The sequence below is a fragment of the Aptenodytes patagonicus genome, chromosome 1, assembly GCF_965638725.1.
Source record: "Aptenodytes patagonicus chromosome 1, bAptPat1.pri.cur, whole genome shotgun sequence".
Lineage (NCBI taxonomy): Eukaryota > Metazoa > Chordata > Aves > Sphenisciformes > Spheniscidae > Aptenodytes > Aptenodytes patagonicus.
In genome coordinates this window covers 99713594-99735255 of record NC_134949.1, presented here as the reverse complement: position 1 = coordinate 99735255, position 21662 = coordinate 99713594, and the positions used below count along the sequence as shown (strand labels likewise).

The 21662-nt window shown below is 36.3% G+C and overlaps 1 protein-coding gene across 2 annotated transcripts in view; it reads right to left on the bottom strand.

Moving 5' to 3' along the window:
* Positions 1-1029: 1029 nt before the first annotated feature.
* Positions 1030-21662, bottom strand: part of NECTIN3 (nectin cell adhesion molecule 3) — a 71707-nt gene continuing 51074 nt past the window's right edge. Inside the window, exons 6-9 of one of the 2 annotated variants that reach the window (XM_076350616.1) lie at positions 15160-15298; positions 13724-13805; positions 2644-2706; positions 1030-2095 (exon numbers count right to left, since the gene is read on the bottom strand). In XM_076350616.1, the coding sequence (XP_076206731.1) occupies positions 1919-2095; positions 2644-2706; positions 13724-13805; positions 15160-15298 (461 nt within the window). In that variant the 3' untranslated portion in view covers positions 1030-1918. Of the gene's footprint in view, positions 2096-2643; positions 2707-13723; positions 13806-15159; positions 15299-17848; positions 20692-21662 lie in introns of those variants that run through there. The other variant, XM_076350608.1, reaches the window with a different exon arrangement.

Below are 21662 nucleotides of genomic sequence, written 5' to 3'. Positions count from 1 at the left end.
GGGGCACACAAACAAGCCCTTCTTTTAGGTCTCAAATACAGCAGGAGGCTTTAAAGTTTTAAACAATTGCTCAATTTACATGAATGTGCTCGGTCCCTAACAGAAAAGCAAGTTGACAGTGGTTCAAAGAAAGCTCCCGAGAAACAGGTTCTCTCCAACCTTTCTTTGCCATTCCTTCAGCTGCCAACTTCATCCACATTGTGTAACAGAAAGTTGCTCAACAAGAGAACAGTCAATGTCTGCCTGTGCAGTGTCCAGAACATGGGCACCTAAGCCATAATCTTCTAGCTGCTACCTGTAACAAACTAGAAATATTTGCCTATCCCTATTGTGGATAGGGAACTCTAACTTTTACTATGATGGAGATGAACGCAGGTTGAATACAGGTTTTATAACGGCATCCTGCCTGCAGCACACTTAACTATACTAGCTTTCAATTCTATTGCTTCTACAACTATGACTCTTCCCTCTGAAAAATCCAATCATCTGCAGAGACAACACTAATATCACAGAAGTAATGTTTGAGCCTGTATCAAAAGCTAGTTCAGTACAACACAGCCATTCTTCTCAACATTTTGTCTTAAGGTCATCTGACTGAAAAATCATTATTCTGTACTTATGTGTACAGAACGGACACAAGTTGTTTAAGTTTCTCCAGCAAATTTTAGTGTCTTATTTCCTGCTGTCTTGAAATATTTCAAGATTGTCCTGTGAGCTCATTTCAGCACTAATACATTATATATAATTTTTTTTTTTACTTGCTAATTTTTTTTTTTTTACTCCAAAGGAAAACTTATTTTTCTAAAAAGATCCTGAGCACATTTTTCAAACCTTGCCCCACATTCAAATTTTCATGTGGAATCCTATTAGCACTGGTAACATCAGGACATTGTCCAGTTACTTCACACTACTGGTTAAGATTAAAGGACAGTGCTGAAAACTACTTGAAGTCTACTGAAGCTTTCCTTTTCTTGCTAAGACGTAAGAACAACATAGGCAGTTTTCTTGCGAACTGAGAAGAAACCAAAGAACGTGAAATGTATTTATTACCAAGCAACACAAACTCTGCAACACTTAACATGGGAGTCATACTTGGAAAAAATGGCTAAATAGCAATTTGTAGGTAAGATACAGCTACACATAAAGACACTTTCAGGAAGTTTCGTCTGCCTAGTCATCTACTTCCTGCAACTAAGTTTCATATAGACCTACTGTGAAACTACAACCAGCAAGTACAGCAACTGAGAGCCAGGATCAATACAAAACAAAAAGTTTCCGATGTAAGGAAATTGCTTTACTTTTAACGAGGTGGGAAGACACACAACACACATTATGAAACAGCAAGTCAGTATTTGAGAGGTAGTCTAGTTGCTCATTTGACAGAGAGGTAGACCTAGTTGAGAAATCAATAGCTAAGGCCAGTCAAAATGATAATTATCCCAAGTTTTCTAAGATGCAAAAAAATGACTCTCAGCCTGAGACTGCTTATGTCACCAGGGATTCAGTTGTTTCGCTCATACTTACTCACTTCTACATAGGTAAGGTTATTGTAAAATAGCCATTCAGAGAGGGAATGCTCCCAGAAATAACCAGGGAAACAGCTTAAGTACATTTTGGCACATGCCAACCAATTCACCTAATCTATATGTCTTATGACTACGAAGATTAATAAAGCTAAATGGCTCTCCTCTTTTGGCAGGTTGATATAACTACAAAAACAAATACATACCAAAGACTAGAAGCAAGTTAAGGCTCAAATTCCATAGGGTTTACCTATATAAAATTCTCCATGCAATTTCTTCCCACAGGAAAAAAGACTGATTATTTTAGAGGTGAAAGCCAATGAGACATATTGGTCATACAGTCAACAGATATTAAAACCCTCGTATCTTAGAAGTTAAGACACCTGGGTACAGAATCATACATAATGCTCCCTTGGATTGATGTAGACTCTTCCAGGTCCTGAGTTTTGCGGGTATCTGCTGCTCCAATTTTTGTAGTATGTTTGCTGATAAACAGGATACATATGCTGAAGACCTTCTTGTTCCTGTGGCTCTTCAGCCTCGCAAGTAAGTTGCCTTCCATTCACAGCTTTCTAAACGCACACAAGAAGTAATCAGTTTCATAGTTCATGTACAGAACCTGCAATTCCTATTCTTGTTAAAGCTTTAAGCAAAATAAAAGGTGCATGATCTCTAAAACAGTCCTATGAATCAAGAAACATGAAGTTAAAAATTCTAATCACTAACAGACATATGAGAGAACTGTTAGTAACTACTCAGAGTTAACCTCAAACTTTTGTTTCAAAGGAAGTTAGATTTTAAGGCTGAATATTTCTAAAACGCAAAACAAACTATGAAGAAGTATGTCAGCACTCCTGTGCTTTGTTATTTTATTCAGCTAGAACTTCAAAGCTCTAGTGTTTATGTATTTAAATTAGTCAGCAAAACTACCTAGGAAATACAGGATATTAAAACGATATTGACTCTTTCCATTTCATGGATAGAAAACCCACACATCCAACCGTTAGACTAGGATGGACAAATACTTTGCTCTTCATGAAAAACATCCTTATAAGCTAATTTCAAGGAACAAGATGAAATTGAAGCTTCAATCAGGAATTCAAGCCATCTTATTATTTACCATGTGCTGCAAGTTTCCAGCATCTTTCTCTCTGTACTGGTTTTGCAAAGCAAAATGTTCTTTCTGAAAAAAGAAAAAGTTGCAGTGGAAACAAGTCAAAATTCAATGCTGCAGAACAGGTTTGGTTTATAACAAAAATGCTAGTCATCACAAAATACACTCTGCCTTGTGAAGTGTCTTAACTGACTACCATTTAGAATACTTCTTACAAGCTAATCTCTGGTGGAGAAAAAGATGCTATTGTCAATTTAGGAAGTGTTATTTACACATACTAATTTTGACTTTTTTTATTTAAGCATAAGCACGTTTGAGAAAGATTAAAAAGTTTTTTTATTTTAACATGACATTGATTTTAGATAAGCCACAGGTTAAAACCAAAGTAAAATCCAAAATCAGTTATACGGTATAGAGTTTTCACAAGCATCATATAGATAAATGCCGAGTCTGATACTGCACAAAAGTATTTAACTGAAAATGAATTTAATTGTACAGTACTGAGAGTAGAAGGGAGTACATGTTTCTGTTTCTTAATTTGATAAAATTAATCAAAGTACTTCCTACTGAAAAATTAAAAACTTCTAATGAGACTACCCAGAACAAAAGAAAGTGCTTTTCAGTGAAATTAAACTCATTATTTAGGACTTGTCTACAAAAGCTTGTTTTGCTGACCGATTTTTCCAACTGACAGTCCACACTGCCTATACATTTTACTATCAACTTTTTCTGTGAGGCCTAAACCCTGTTTTTCACAGTATGTATCTCCAAAATATTATTTCAGAGGTCTAGCAAGGCCTGATAGCTAGATGTACATCAGGAACTAATTAGCATTCTATTCACAGGACAAGACCTAATAGTAAGCAAAATCCCCCCAAACATGTATCGCATGAACACCCTAAAAACTCAGTGTCAACTGTAGGTCTGCTCCTACTGTTCAGCATGGCTTGCTAATAAAAACATAGCCATATACAGCAATAAGTTCTTCTGCAACTCAAATAGGAGTCCATTGCTTGGTTCATTATGCCCTTTAGTCCTTTGGAACATAGGCTATGCTAGAATAGGGAAAAAAAACCCCAACTTACCATCTGGCTGGGTCCTGCTACCCAATTCCCTCTCCTACTTATAAAAACAGTCTTAGAAAGTCACTTTATTCTGCAGTTATTTGCCCTTTGTTAGTTCCCAAAGAACAGTCCCACCACCAAGATCAATATAATTTTACAGACTGCTTAACACTAAGTTTCAAAACTCATTAGCACCACATAGCTATTACAGTAACAAAAAAGCCTTAAAGCCGACAGCAATCTAGTGATCAAAGCGTTTTGAGAAGTGTCTCTATCACTAACTCTTCAGTCAGGTCTCCCAGAAACTCCATAATAAAACCAGAGGTTCTCAGGTAGCAGATGGTCATTGCTCTCTGCCCTACCCATACCTCTAACACTTCCTAACAACACTGTTCCCGTACGTACTGGGGCTCTGTGACAGCTTTATGATCTAATGCATTGAGCCTGAACACACACAGCAAACACCAACGTTCCCAACAGTGTGACTATGCTTTGGCCTGACAGAAGTGCCCTCAATTTGAGAGAACAAATGCACATCAATAAAGTTGCAAGTACATAAATGATGTACAAACCACAGACCTCCTGTCCATTAGAATATATATGGGTTAGAGAGTGAAGAAACCTAACTTCTAGATAGAAAATAGTACCTTAGAAAGCTTCTCTATCTTGTCAACTATATTACTTCTGAAACAGTTGGTCAATATTAGCATTCCTGACATTGTAAGGAGGCCATAGTTGTGGCTTACTTAGTATATGCTTTACATATTAATGGCAACCAAAACCATATTCAAGTACACAAATGCTTCATAACCAGCTAGGCTGAAATCATCTAGCTTTAAGAAATAATAACCAGACAGAAGTCTTGCTCATTGTACACACCTGAAGAAAAATGAGCTACGTGCAGCTTATCTATACTTAACAACGTATGGTTAACATGCACATATAGAGGAAGTAACATTTATTGGTAGATTCTGTTGTTAGAAAACCAGCACTACTGGCATATAAATCAGCACACTTACTGTGCTCTTGGAAGTAAGCTAGAAAAATATAGCAGAAAGGAACTTCTGCCAGAGCTCACCCAGACACTTCATTGAAGTAGAATCACCCATACTGTATTGCCTGAACAGTGTTTGGAGATACTAGTCAAAAGCAGCTTGGACCGCAAATAATTTTCCCAGGCAGCCTAATATCTTCTCTGTTCTTCTATTAGCAAGTTTTTGTAATACCTACCGCAAAAATCTCATTTCCACAAATAAGTTTTTTTGTTTGGTTCAGTTTTGGGGTTTTGTTTGCCTTTTTTTTGTGTCTTAGCCAAAGGAGAGCAAGTAAATTTCTGTTCTTCATAATGATCCTTCACTTAGTAAGACCATCGTGTCCTTCAATATTTCTTTCAGAATGGCCAATTGTTTCCTTCAGTCATTACTCACGTACCAATCATGATAAACATTGTTACAGTGCCCTACATACCTTCCGATATTCTCAGTGCTTAATGTGGAAATTTGGTCCAATCTCAAAAAGCGGACCACTGCTACATTCAGCAGCTGCTGGAAGACAGGAATAGATATTTATCTGAGTAATTCACCACACTGATCTGATGAGAGACAAGAGGCACCTAGATTTTGCTCAGATCTCTCCCCAGCAGGATCTTGGGACTTTTACTGCTTGATTCATGATTCACTAGCAGCATTTCTTAACTAAGAAGTTGTTTCCCCCCCAACTTAAAGTTTACTCTGTAAAGCTCAAGACCTCCAATCCATTCTCCTCCCTCAGTCATCTTCTTTCTAAACAAAGAATCAACCCTCTACCAACCTCTGGGATTGTTTTGGAGAAGATAGCAAGACTTCTGGAAAGCAAGTAATTCCTTTGTATGTTGTGTGAAGAAGGTAAGTAAAAGGAGTTTTCTTCATAGTAACACAACTAAGTAAATCTAGGTCAAGTATAGGGAACCTTCAATGACTAGGTATCAGATTTATTTGGAAAACAGACAACTCTGCAGCTTAATACTGCTTGTTTTAGCTCCAGGCTGTCACTAGCCAATTTCACAGCTTTACCAGTGCTTCGCCATCAGCAACCTCAAGGTGACCAAGTAGGCAAAAAGCTGAAACAACATTACAGCAGCTGAAGTCAACAGGCTCAGGTATAGCCAAAGGGAACAAACCTGTACCTTGAGGTTATGTAGCCACTGGTCTAAGAGATATCAGAGTGATGACTTGAAAAGTGAAGCTTTATTGACAAGCAAAACACAGTCTGAACAGTTGCAAGATTATATAACAAAATGGAAGACAGAGTGGATGAACATATGGTACCTGTAATTGTCTCCAAAAAGAGAGGGCAATTGTACTGCATTAAGAGCACCAGCATGAAGAAAAATCACTGATCAAGGCTAGCAAAGAACCATCACATCAAGAAGAGTTCATTTCTATAACAGGGCTCATATCAGAATAGAATACAAACAGGCTACATTGTGTACAGTTCATTAAAAAAACCTACTCAGACCAAGAATAGTTGGATATAACTTTCTTCACTACTTAAGTCGAACAGGTCATCATTTTCAGCACCTGCCTGCACACATGAAGTTGCTGATATTTCCAAGCAATTAATAGTTACAGCACTAATCAGCTTATATACACATCTTGAACATGCAAACAAGTTAGAATTTGGACTAAGCAGAAGAGCCCAGGCCTGGAACTGATTTTCCTCTAAACAAACAACTAAAGCACTAAACAAGAGCAAAGCACTGTATCCTCAAGAGGACAGGCAATACAAGAACCTTCCAAACAGACCAAACAGCTAAACTAAAACTCAATTAGCTTATTTACACAATCATTAATTAAAACACAACTTGTAATGTTGTGTATGTTTATAGACTTACCTCTAATTTGATTATATCTGGGAGACAAAGTAATACCATTTCAGGAAGAAATGCTTCCTTGCCCCTTTTCTGGGCTCCATCTCATATATACACCACACACATTAAAAAGCACACTTGCACACATATTTTCAAATCCAAAGGAACTCAGTTATTTGTTAGGCATCTATGGTTTTAAACTATCTAAAGTGGTGGAGAGTATCTAAATGTTGCACTTTTTTTTTGCCTTTTAACCTTAGTTTTAAAAAAGAAAACACTATACTGCAACTATACATTTGCACCTCTGCAAATGAAGGTATTTTTTTCCAAGGAAGATTTAGTACAACTGAAAAACACTTGCTCATGAGTAGAAAGCCTTCCTACAACTGAGCCAGCTCACTGTCAGAGGGGCCAGTTTTGATCCCAATCACTTTCTCTGTTTTTTAAACCTTTTTTGGGAAGTAACACTTCACTAAAAATAGTGTAAACTCAGTATTTTTAGTTGCACTACTGCCTAATGGCACTATGGGGAGAAAACAGGAGAACAACTATAACTAGCTGTCCATTCTAGACCTTCAGACAAATGAGACATTACAGACTAGGAATTTTTTTCCCCCTCCTGTTCAGTAGCAAAAAAGTTTGATTAATAGTTTAAAGTCTCATGCAAGACAAACATAAATAAGTTTTTTTCCTGAATATTAGATGCAAAGTCTGAAAACCCTTACTGGTTAAATCTTCAATGTAAACAGTGGTCTGCATGTATTGAACTAATACTATAGTAGATGACGATACATTTATGAAATTATCAAGAGCCAATACAATACTCGCAATCATTTCAGAAATAACACTCTGATTTCTGTTCGCTTTGAGTTTAATAAGGTGTTTCTTATACTGTCCAGTTCAAAAGCTGACATTTAATATACGAATATGTGTTATCCCTATGGATTTTCCATGTAACAAAAAATTCCTATTCATGCTGAGTGGAAACAAACCCTCACAGAGACACCACAGAATGAATCAACAGGTACGTGGAAAAAGATCAATCATTTGCCCCGTACCACCATTCAGCTCACTTATCCCTTCATACCTCAAGTGGTTTTCAGAGCTATGGAACCATACCGGTGATACATTGATATTCCATTTCAGACATATTGGCATAAATGTTGGATAATAATTCTGTTTCTAAAAAATCAGTTTAACTTTCAACAATAATTCTACATGAGCAGTAGTTTACTTAAAAATGTTAATATAACACCACAATTTTTGGATTAGGCAGAGCTATACAATATATTGATTATAATGTCAGCTACTTAATGCAGAAGATTCAAAACCTCCCTTCCTTTCAAAAATTCTTTTTGGTCACCATTATGATGGAATAACTTTGTTAGTGAAACAGGCTATTTCCAAACATGCAGTTAATCACCAACTGCCTGAGTTATAGAATGGCCATTTTTAATCATACCAAGCAATGCTACCTGAGAATTATGATTTAGGATACAGCTTACACTATGGTGTCTTCACTCCTAATTAAGTTCTTCCCTCTATGCCACACTTAGCTAATAGTATAGGGGCACAATAGGCTACAACAACAGCTATTGCACAATTGCATATTTGCTTCTGTTTTGTAGTTCCTGCTTCTCCCAACAGCCCCGCAGCGGTAGCAACAAAGTAGCTAAGTTGCTGGTCTTACAGCAGAAACCCCACCACCACCCAACAAGTGTTCATACAGGTAGGTAACATTTGCAGTGGTCATACACCCATGTTCTTATGTTCAAAAATGTTTTTGAAAAGAACCCAATCTCAGTAACATTTCATTCTTCTCTCCTCCTTCCCCTTAACATTTCACTTTTCCACATTTGTTTAGTTCAAGTTTTGAAGCAATTTTGAGTTATTTTTTAACATGACCTGCAAATGCAATGTGAAATGAGTTATAAAATCATCTAGTATTTTCTGCTTTCTCCACTCCTCCAGCAGTTCTTTTCCACCATCTTCACAGGCCTATTGTTCCAACTTTTGTTTGTCATGTTTTCTGTCTTGTAATTCCATTTGAAAGTTCCCCCCACCCCCCTTGATGTCATACTGCTTTTGCTTCTCAAGTCCTAGAATACAATCTGCAGACCAAGTCTGAGAATATGTGATTTACCACTTACCAGAAGGAGACATTGTTCTTTCATACCTGAGTTAAGAGCATGAATTCACTACACAAGAAGGTGAAACACACATGGGAAACAAGAACCTCTTCATCACCAAAGGCTAATGTTCTGAGAGCAAAAAAGTCTGCCTGCTCAAGAATTTCTACCAACAGTGGATTTAGACATGATTTAGACAAACACAGGAAACCAGAACAGGACATTCCAGTGAGTTCATTTATTCAATTAAAACTAGAGACAAAGGAAATCATCTCACATAGCATGAAAACACACCACCTTTGCTAGAGAAAGGACTTGTACCTTTTACTGCCATGGAGCAAGGGATAGCACCAAAATCATCAGGTTCCGTCAAAGAAAACTGGTGCTGAGCTACAGCGTTTCAATGCAAGAGAACACAGTGTATCTGGGGTTTTGTGCTTTGATACTTGCAATAGTTTGCATTGTCTTACCTTTACATTTAGCAGAATTTCATAAAAGCACTGAGTTTTACTCTAAATACGCTCCTTCTCACACAGTCCTTTAAAAGCCTAAACCAATTATCTCACCAACTTCTTCATCTCACATTTTCTCATCCTTACCAATTTAGAAATCCCATTACAAAAGCAACAACTAATAAAAAGCTTGTGCCTCATTCTAGTCCCTATCTGGTTAATGTTTTTTTTTTTTCCATTGTAAGATCCTTTATCAATATAGATGAGTTTATCTATATAGCACATTTTGTGCTTCCTTCCATTCAATCTTGTTTGCGTAAACAGCTCTTCAATCTAAGGCAAATTATAACAATGCTTCCTTTTTCATCAAGGAAGAGACATTCCCACCTGTATTAAGATCATTAGGAAAAGAACTAGAAGAGTGCAAGAGAGCCACAATCTATAAATGCATCAATATTATGCTAGGTTTAAGGGTAGTGTGGGTGATCTTTTCAAATTTGATCCAGAAATACCGTCATTCAGTAAATGGTGTTACATGCTTTTAACTGTGCTAATACAATCTCACCATCTTCTTTCCTGTTTTGAATAGGAATACAAATATTACCATTAAAGAGCTTTAGCATTTGACAGGGTTGCTTGGCTAAATACGTCAGGTATTCTTACAAGCTGCAAGTCTAAAGTCAGTCTTCTCATGGCTAGAATTACCTACTGGGCCTTATTTCCCTTCTCCACTTATTTCTGTTGCTATGAAAAAGCCCTATTAATTTCTGAGTATTTCAAGAACTCTGAACACTCATGCATTGCATTATATAAAACAATATTTTTTCTTCTTTCTTTCAGAAGCACCTGTCAAGCTAGACATAACTTCAGTTCTTTCACAGTGTCAAAGACTGTCCATCTCAGCCATGTTTCTAGGCAACCAAAGAAGTTTTGCTTCTCAGTGACATATTCTTTGAAATATAGTGAAACTAACTCTAATGATTCAAAGGATTGCCTGAATTAGTGCCCCCTCTCACACTCCTTATATAAATATTATGCAACAGGGGAATTCCTCTTTAAACCACTGGAATTCTTCCCTTGCTCAACCTCCTCTTGATTCACCTCAAAACTTAGTTGCCACACAGAGATCCCTCTCTCACCAAGGACAAAACCTTCAGGCTGCTCACTGCTCTTTCACATTACATGCAAAAAAAAAAAAATAGTTCTGAGTAACAGAATAGTATTTCCATGACAGTGATTATTAAAAAAAACACCCAGACAAAAGCAATAGCTTTGTTGTTAAAATAGTTGATAAAGATGAACCTACAGTCTTCACAGTAAATGAAACTATTTACACTGCCATTTTTTCTTTGTTCCACTTAATATTCCTACGTTTTGGACTTCTGCCTCACTCTTTTAGGGCCATACATGAACCAGTTCTTCTCAATTCTTAAGTGATTCACATGGATACATAAATTGGTATCTGCAAATACCAGTGTAGAGAAATTATAATGAGTACTCAGCTACATAGTACTTTTTACATACATGTAGCTTATTATTCAACATTAGCACGTAAACGCTAATGTATACTTAAAGTATACTTAAAGCTTCCAAGTCTGAAGGAGTAACTATGAAAGACATTGACTATCCAGTATTATCAAATGTCTACAACATCCCCCTTCATTTTAATACCAACACCCATCTACTCAGATATGGGTAAAATGTAGTTAAAAATTGACTACTGGGACACAAACAGGAGAATTTCAGCTTATTCAGTTGCATCTGGAATACTTCAGAAGATCCAAAAAAAGCTACTGGAACAATAACCATACAGATGATTGAAAAATTTGCACATTACTTATAACAACTTACCAGAATCAGCTTAAATCGAATCAATCCACTTTCAATCCTCAGTTATTGTGAGTATGCAGAAGACACCACTTAAGTTCATTCTCCTTTAACTTTACTTTGCACCTTCATGCAGCCTAACATTTCCACTCAGATTTAATTTGATCATCTATTGCTGTTGACAATGCAGCGACACTTCACCTGCAGTTCTTTTCAGTGTAACCAGAAACTTACATCTGAGCTATCTAGAGAGGGGCTCACCAGCATGCTTCTCATTTATGACTAGACAATGCAGTTCAAACAGCATTTGGAACATAAATTACGTGGCTAGTACAGACTTTTAGTCAAACGGGACAAGACATAGTGACAGGCTGCTATCTTGCTTCTTTTACCTCTTAACAGCTATTCAGGCATTGGCTTATTACACCAAAACAATGTGACCAAGCACTCCTTGGCTAAAGCTAGTATTTTGACACTTACTTCTATTAGATAAAGCAGAAGCTCTTGTCTCAAGCATAACAGAGTACATGTTGATTATAGGTAGTATCAGCTAGGAAGACTCAGCCTCCAGCTCTTTTCAGTTGTGGAGTTCCATAGAAGAGAAAAAGAACAGGTACACTAACAATGTTATGCCAACATCCATTATTTTTAAATAAAGCATAATTAACATCTAGCCTGAAAAATAACTAAATCTCTCTCCTCCCTTTCCGAAAGGAACTTAAAACTGGGAAATGTATTCAATTCAGCCTGTGTAGGGTCTTTTCTCTCTTCACAAAATATATTTAGATAAAACATTTTATGTTCAGAGACTACAGTCAGCTTCAGCTTTTCTTAGTTCTTAAGTATTCACTAACAGAAGCCACAGTAAGCAAAACCAAGAAAGAATTCAAAGACAGCAGACAGTGCAGAAGAGGAAAAGAATAAGGTATACTTAAAGCATAGGAAAGTATTAGCAGAAGCACAATTCATCAATACTCAACAAATGCAATACTGTAGTGACAGAAGAAAAAAGCTACTACATAGTTCACACAAGATGCCCAACCTGAGCACAGAAAATTGTTTCTTTTGTGTCATCTTAGGTGTTATACCTCCTTCAAGATCAGAAGACAAAAACCTACTATACTTTTTGCCAACTACATGTTTTATACCTTCATAATTTTATAATCATCAGGCTGCTACTAAACGTAGCAATGGATCTCAGAAAAGTTTCTTACTTCATTCAGCAACAATATTACAAATATTACGCTGAATAATACTTGCTAATACACAATATTATTTTCATGCATTACTCTCATGAGAAAGAGGAAAGCTTTTATCAACAACTCATATTTGGTGAGCTTTAGTAACCAGCAATCACATGAAAAAAATCTAGAAGATTTTCAGCATTACTAAGAACTCCATCAAGATCCATCTTGAAGGCGGGTGAAGATTTTGTTTCCTAGGGCATGCCTCTATCAGAAAAAAAGGCTTCTACAGGTCCTTAAAGCTGCAAAGGTACACCAGAGTTTTGGAAAAACACTATTTGTTATAAACAAATAATTACCTGAATTACCTCAGTCCTATAATTCAGCCCATTGGTGGTTAGAATCACATTATTTATACGAAGTACTGAAGATGGAACAAAAATCCCATTAAGAGCAATTACAATCTAATTCTCACTAATACTGGTAAGTTTTCTTCACTGTAAGCAGAAATCTAAAAATCAGACTGACTGATTTAATATATACCAAGAAAAAAGTATCATACTTTAGGGGCTACAGTCAGGATCTATAGTTTTCATGAATAGACCAGTTTATTATATGAAGTATAATAATCAATGCTGTTAACTGAAGCTGTCTCCCATGAACAGGTCCCTTCTGCGCTGCCTAGTGCAAAAGAAGCTTTCTGAATTCACCTGGAGTTTCACAAGCAGCCCCATCCAGTGCAAAGCCTTGCTGTGGCTAAGAAGGGTAGTCTCCTATCCTTCCTTGCTCCCCACTTATTTTAACTGTCTTATTTGCTAGAATTAGCTTTCCACTGTCTCACCTCTATGATCCTGTTATATCAGAGTACACCCACACAAACAAAATGCTGGTAAGGAACTTTATTGCCTATTGCTGTCTTGTTTGGACAGCATTACTTTAGATCACATGAAGCTACCCCTGAAAGCATACGAAAAATTCAAGTACTTGTCACAGAATTAGTACACAGCCTTTTGTTGCTGATAAATTCAAGAAAAAAAGATAAAATTAGAAGTTACATAATTGCAAGCATTTAAAAGCGATTTAGTGATCTTCACTGGGAATCAAAACCATACTTTGGGCTTTGGCATGGCTAATTTACCAAATTCCAATATATCCCCACCACTCAAACCTTAACAGCTGAAAGGAATGGCAGTTGTTACTAGCAAGGAAGATTATGATGCTGATGTCACTTGTTAAGTTTGCCAAGTATATTTGTTCCCCTGTATGAAGACTGCTTTATAAAGCTCTGCATATTCAGAATTTCAACTATAGCTTTTTCTACTTCAAGAGGAACAGTCTGTCAAACACTATTAGAGATACAAAAAGGATCTATCTACCAGTTTCCTGACCTTTAAGGATGACTTTAAAACCAAGGACATAAGATTCAGGTATCACATATGTAGGGAAACCTCTTGGTTGTAAGCCAACAATCAAAAGACTCCATACACTAACCAGGAAAGCAAAATCAGACTAAATTAACGTAATAAAGGAAAGTTAACACTTTTCCTACCTCAATTTAAGATGTATATAACCACTTACTCACCTGAAGCATAGCTTCTTTCTGTGTTACAGAGAATGCTCTCTCCTCACAGGAGGATGGTTTGTGAGTGGGTGGAAGATCAATCCTGTAGTAAAGAAAGAATGAAATATGACATGCCATGTTTGTGAAGTCCAATTGAATGGTCAGTTAGATACTATTTATTTTAGCTGCCAAATCACCCAACACTCAACATTCAGGGACACACACCTTTCAGTCAGCAATAACATATATGGAATACGGTAATGTTAACACATCCACCACTGGCAATAATTCAGTCACACACTTTTTGTAGAAAAGCACCGCCTGTAAATTGTTACTTGTCCTACAAGGTGTTAAGTAGACTGAACTCCCCCCCACACACTCCAACTAAGTAGGATTAGGGACTAATGGTATCTATCATCATTTCTAGGTTATGAGATATAGCTTGAGCAACATTTACTACTACAGCCTTTCTTGGAAAAGCCTTTGAGAAAGCCTTACAATCATTACATGCAAGACTTCTCTATCGTAACTTTCTCAGTGAAAGCAAATGGTTATAAAAAGAATTAAAATGTTTAAGACTATTCACATAAATATGCTTCAGCTACAGAATTTAAGAGAAACAAACAAGAAAACAGTATTTCTAACCACGTTAGAAATTACTCAGTTGTAGCTCAAGAGATTCAAATGTGGAAACATTTTATGCTAAATGCTACAAGTTATTTTATTCTACTCCTCATTAAGTACATACAGACATGACAGACATTTTCGTTTCTCATTCAGCTTAAGTGCTAACTGTATATGGCATGTGTGGAAAGACTTGTATTTACAGATATTCAAAGCCATCGTCACTTTTTATGCATGTTCCAAACAGGGTCTAGACATCATCCACTTTAACTGACAAAATCTCTTCAGACTTTGTTTGCTTGTTTATGTTTCACTGTATTGGATGCTTAAGTAGTAAACCACATGTCTGCACCAGAGACTTGAAGGAACAACCAACATTCCAGAAACCACATTAAGTCAGTCATTTCTAAGTACACATCTGTGGGTGCTTGCTTCATTTTACACACATATCAGGATAAATCTTAGTGGACCTTCGCTTCTGCAAAGCATGGTCAATTTGCTTTCATGTTACACCTACAGTTGATAAACTAGTATTCTGTGGCATCAGTCAAGATGGACCTCTCCCCTGTCCTCCAGTTCAATCGATGAGCAATTTTCTTTCAAAAACACTTCTGAAGAGATAAAGAATTATATTACGTCTGAAGTCATTCTTAGCTTCCTCATTTCTTTTTCAGAAATGCAAGTGACTTTACAATTGTCTACCCTGAAAATACAGCCCAAAATTATGACATTTAACAGCTAAGGAAACTTAGACATTTAAACTCCTGTATAGAACAAACGCTTTCTGCGTATTGCTTTCAATTAAAAAAAAAAAAAATCCAACACATACTCACACTTTGTCAAGATAGGATGGCCTTTTTTTCCTTGGGGTCAGCAGCACTGTCACAAAGATGGTAATGATAAAAAGAGCAAGGACTGCTCCTATCACAGCCCCTGCTACAGCAACAGAAGATGTCTGCTTAAATGGCACATCTGCAATGTGATAGCATAGATTACACCTTTAAGAAGTCCACATACTTTCAATACTCAGATAAGCTATTTCAGCATTGTTCCGAGAAATGTTTCTTCCTTCCATGACCAAACAGAAAGTTTCGTCCTGCACTAGCACTCTTGCAGTCTTGGCTCCAGTCACCCAATTAAAAAACTAATTGAATTAAGAGAGCTCATGAATCATTAATATAATCTCAAAAATTTCATTGACTACCTCTAATTAATACTAGCTGCATGCTTTTATTTTTGATTTCAAGGCAAGATGAAGTTACAGAACACATGCTTTGCACTTACATGAGCAAACGAGGTGTTAATTCAAAAAGCTAGATAACTATGGCTTTATTGGCAATCTTTCTTTAAAGCCACTGAAGTCTGCAGAAAGGAAAAAGGGAAACTTAAAATCAGGGGAAAAAAAGATATACTACTAGGAGCAAAGAACATGCAAGCTCACTAATACTTCGCTTACGCTTATCAAAGCAACCCCTAAGACCATCTATCATATCTAGGACTTCACACTTCAAGCTATGAGAAACAGTAATTTTTATAAATAAATTTTAACAAGGGGGAAGAAAAAGTTTTTTTTTTTTAAAAAAAGCATTTTTCTTTTCATCTCAGCATTGCCAAATGTGATGTTTAACAACTCTCATACTGAATTAACACACTTGTCAGTCTTTAAAGGTCACACATTTCACTATGCTAGGAATTCAGTAAATTTAAAATCTCATAAAACTGTGAAACCTGCTAGCATACTTTAATTCAATATCATCAATCTCGGTGTTTCAAACTTGCACCAAAAGGCTTATAAAGAAGTTGCACAATTGGAATAATTCACATTAGCTTCACTAAAACTTTTACCTGTAAAATATATGTAGCATACAGAAATAATGCTCTGATCTACATTGGTTACTGGATCAGAAAGGTAACAGCAAAGGAGTTTAAAAATTAACACAGCTCTATACTGGTAGCATATTTCTAATACAGTTTACTTCAGCTATATTCCTTCAGAAATAATCATATGCTGCATTTCTCCAAACATCACACAACCATCCCTTATTTAATCTCTTACCAGAGGAAATTTTAGGAGCCTCTTCAGCTATATATTCTATTCACAGGTCAAAAAAACAAAACCATGCAGTATGTTTTATTAATTACTCATAATTCTAATGCTGTTCTGCCTGCATGTCGGAAAGCTGGACAAAGTCATCATCTTCTCATCCCTCATTTTGAGGGCCAAAAAAGCAAACAAGCAAAACAAACCACCTTATTTCCAATCTGGTAAAGGGATTCCTGTCCTCTTACTGCATATGAAAGACCTGACAGCAATACTCTCCTGGGATCACTCACGCAGGTGTGTTTAAGTAGCTTGAACAAAACTGAAATAAGCATTTTTAGGACTTTCTTGAAGTTAAGGGATAAAGTCATAGATTGACAACTTGCAGGAAGCTAATTCACTCCGGAATCAATGTCACATACCACCTTCAGTGATCAATTGTTCTATTTTGCAAAACAGCTTTCTTGGCGTAAGCTCCATTTGTCTGTCAGATACCAGTCTATATACATAAGAACCACAATTCCCATTTTCTCCTGAATAATGGGCACATGAATCAGTGGAAGGCTCACTTAACCACTGCATCTTATTGGCTTAAGTTTAGTTTACACTGGGTGCCCTCTTGATTAAGTGAGAAAGTTGCAGGTAACTAATACACAGTTAGGTCCAGAATTCATGAAGATGCTTTGGTCTTCTGATTATTACTTCACCAGAAGAGTTTCCTGACCATTTCACACTGTACTAACTTTACAGTGCCTTTTTTTCCTGGTAAATCCTGCTATAATGTTGAAACATCATAAAGTGTTACACTTTCAATGAAAGTTCAGGCATTGAATCTCATTTTGGGCGAAATGATAATAGCCATCCATTTACCTCTGAACACCAGGAAAAATAGTGATATCCCAGCAACATACAGGAACTGAACTGAAGTGCAATTACCACAGAGCTCACTTAATTTGCTTTTTTGAATTGCTTTGGCAAAAAAGTAGGCACAAAAATTCTATCAGCCTAACCAGAGGAACGATCAGAAATCCAAACTACCATGCCAAGCTGAACAAGCCAGAGAGCACCAGAGATGCATGGTGCCAGCTGCACAGCATTTTAAACACCAGTTGGTCAGAAATAGATAGGAATTGATTCAGTCCAAGAAATATGGTTAAAGCAGAGCTACAACAACTGAAAACAAAAAAGTGAAAAAAAATTGTTTTTAATGAATGTGAGTCCTAGACAGTGTATCAGCTGTGCTTAAAGTGCAACTGTTTGTACAGCAACTATCCCTATTTATCATTCTCAAGGTTCATACTTTTAAAAATAGTTCCTAAAGAAACTTCTTTTATAAGCTTAGGGTCTCCAAGAGGAAATGCTAAAAAGCCCATCTTGAACAGCTTAAATACTTTAATTCCTTCTACCCAGCCTCTGGTTTTATTATGCTTTTTCATTTTCAATTTTAAGAAAATATCTGTCAAACATTTTTGAACACTACCTATGTTCCAGAATGTTAACAAAAAGTTTATTCACACAACAGCCATTTGTACTTACAATCAATTCTTTTTACAGCAGACATAATGTACAAAACATTGCAACACGCGTAAGCCCTATCCCTATTATCAACTTCAACTCCAAAACATTTCAACTTCTTAACCCATAGGAATTAAATATATATATATTTTTTTCTAAAAATCAAAACAAAAAAAAATCCACAGAGACAAAAGCAAGATATCCCATGTGGAGAACAGGTTTATGGTTATGTTTATTTCCAAGTAACACCATCTTTTAAAGATGATATATCAAGTATTTTTTTATTTGAAGAGAGGTATGATCTCTTTATTCCAGAAATAATTTGGATCAGAACCTTCTGCTAGAAATTTAACTCCTTTCCTTGTGTTTGCACTCAAACTACAGATACAGACAATATAATTTGCTATTGTTCTTGAGACTTTGGTCAATCATGTATCAGCACTCCATTAACCCAAACATGAACTTAAGTTGTTTAGGGATGCTTTTCCATTTGAATTTCAAATAAAGCTCTTGTCTTTAAAAAGATTAAGACATGCAGTCATATGCAATCACAGTGTATTGTCTACAACGCTCAATACAACTATTTTTGTGAAGCTCTAAATGCTGTAAGCTACCAAAGATCATGAGCATAGAAAAGAACTTCCAGCATGAATGCTCATGAAGCAGCCGTAATTATGCAGCCTATTTCATTTTAAAGGTAGCAGAGATTTTTCCCTTTTCAGGTTTCAAACACTAATAGCCTTATCAGCTTCATTTTTTTTGAGCTAAACACTTAAAAATGGCACTTCAAAGGATATACTACTTTAATTATGAATTTACCATTGTTCTGTAATTAATCTAAAGTTGTTTTATTCCTCCCTACATAATCAGGAGAATTAGGTGAACCTGCTCAAGACAAAGTAGAACTACTTCAGATGTCAAACGAGATGTCCTACATACAATGTCATTTTAAAGAACATGAACATGTTGTTAAATCAGTATCAATTATTTGCAGGGAAAACAAATCCACTGCGGTACAGAGACTGCACAATTTATCTAAACTCCTGTTTCATAGATTCTGTAGTTGCACCAGAGAGTGTTTTCACTATATGAAGTAGCAATGCAAGTGTCCAGTTCCCTACTAATAATCTGAAATTCTAGTTACCCCCTTCAAAGCAAGTATTGTAACTTATTCAGAAGCAGCGTAAAACCGCTGTTTTAACTTCTGGTCATAAAAATTCTAGCAAATGCTTTGACACCTCTTAGCACGCTTAATATTTATTGGCACCCGGGAAAATAAGCGAATTCACATTAGCCTCCAGCTTAGAAATCTATTGGTTTTCTTCCTCATTGTGTCCAATTCTCCAGCTTTCAAATTCAATGGTAAGACTCCCACAAAGCCTCAGAATCAGGTGTCTCAAATTGTACACTGTGTACTTGCAAAAAAGAGCCTTGTATTCATTAATGAGTTTTGACATCCTGCCAATTACAGGCCTAACAAAATATCTTACTGTCTGTATATATATATACACACACACACTAGCATAAGCTTTAGAAATGAATGACTCAAAAATAATTTTTCATCTTATTCAAAGACAAGCCTTTGACCTGTTTACAGTTACTCCTCAAAATCTTGTTCATAAGTTACTTTCAGTGCAATGACTTCTTTTAAGTACATAGTTATAAGAAGGCTCATTAAAATGCTAAGAGGTATTCATTTTTGTGCAGAAAAACCTAAAAATAAAGCTTTGATTCTGCTGTAACTCATTTTAATTGGTAAAGTATTTGCTATACAGAAGCATTAAGTTTACCGTGGATGGTATCTAGATTGGAGTAATTCACTTAATCTGCAAAGTAAATGCTCCAAAAGATTATATTTGATCATTGCCTTAGGTAAACTTCTTTTTAAATCAGAAAGCCAAGACAGCCACTTCTTATTCTTAAACAATTTTGAATGGCAGCTTTAATTTAGCCTTTTTTACCTCTGACATAGACCAATATAAGCACTCTGCATTAAAACTCAAATCTTAAACAGTAGTACAGCATTGGGGAAAAAAAGCAGCTCAAATACATTTTCCCCAGATTCAACATTTTCATTTGTCAAGTCACAATATAAAAACCTTCAAAAAAAAATCAGTTTCAAAAAGTTTATTCCTTCTCTTGTGTAAGTATAAACAATCTGAAAGTGATCAGCCAATGAAATGAACTGTAGGTACAGGTTTAGTTTTCAGTGGTTACTACACATACCACTCCCTCCGAGATATTACCGAGCCATCTATGTGAGAAACAAAGTCTTCTTCATTGTCATCGTAACATTCACCACCCATATACTTCATTCCCAATGTTCCACCTTCATAGTAATCCATTGGTCTTTCGTAACGTTCCTGGTACCTGTTAATATTGTCTATATTGTTCCACTCTGGTTTTTCAGGGTCTTCTAAATAATCTTTAGATATTAAGCTGTTCATTGGATGCTTTATTTCTTTTTTTATACTGTCAGGGTAAGAATCCACATCATCTGACTGAAGAACATCTATTTGAGACTCTTTTTGCATATCTGACGGTGGAATGTAGTTCTTAGCAAAGTAGTCACCACGGAACGTCCGTCTTCTCCTATAGCAGATAATTCCAACCAGAACACTGACAAGTATGAGGAAGAGAGCCCCACCCACCGCACTACCGATGACGGTACCCCAAGTGTCTTCCTGCATTGCTGGCAAGGTTGATGTTGGGAAATCTATTATTCTAGGTTCTGTTGCTAAACCTGTGATGCCATCAGTCGAAGGATGCCAGGGAACCGTGGGCAGTCGAGTGGTAGTAGTAGGAGGATCTAATGGAAAGAGCAAAGAAGTAGACAAGACACAGAAAAGGCACAGAATGTCAATGCAAGCTAAATCAGTTAAGGGTTTATAAAGAAAGCAAAGTTGATGGGTATGTTCTACAAGAATAGTTTTTCATTCTCAAGTTCATGGCACTACAAAAAGTCTTACACTTTCCACAGGCTTTGAACTAGCTTCATGTGGTTTTGAGCTATGCTGCAGCAGGATAGGAAGTATGGGGAGACAATAAAATAAAAATAATCTTTAAGTAGACATCTTGCCCTCCTCAAAGTAAGGAGATGCAGCTTTTCTGCTCGGATGTTCACTGTTCATAGTTCACTGTTGACCTCCCCCATGGAAGAATGCTGTCTGTTAGGAAAAACCCAAGCAGTCCTCTATCTTTCCAGCCAGCAGTTAGGAATACTGGATCAAATTAATTGATTATGCAACAGAGTCAATTATTCCACATTAAATTCCCACTTCAGAAATTTTTCAGGGCAGTGAGTATAAGAATGAAAAACTGAGTTGTGTGCTCAGTCAGCAGCACATGAACTACTGATTTTTAAGGTATTCTCTCCAAAAACATTTGTTGCATTAATACAACTTACTCAGCTTCACCTTGGGATTAGTGAAAGAAGTGTAGTTAAAAATGGCATGTATTAATCTCAAAATAACACTTATGTTGAGCAAGGAGCTTTCAGGATTTTCAAATAAAAAAACTGGAACATTTGAAGTAAAAATTATTTCTATGCATTCTTCCTAAAAGGAATTTGATCCCTCATGCACAAAGAAATTTCCATATTCATTCCTCAACATAAAATATCAACTGATTTCATGTCAGGTTATGCAAGTAAACAAGAGATTGCCAGATACCGAGCTTCTCCAGCACTCAGCTTTTCCCTTTGTTCTTTAGGTCTACTGGAGATGTATGCATCTGTATTGAAGACAAGGTTTCAAGTGATGGGCTGATGACGCTGAGAAA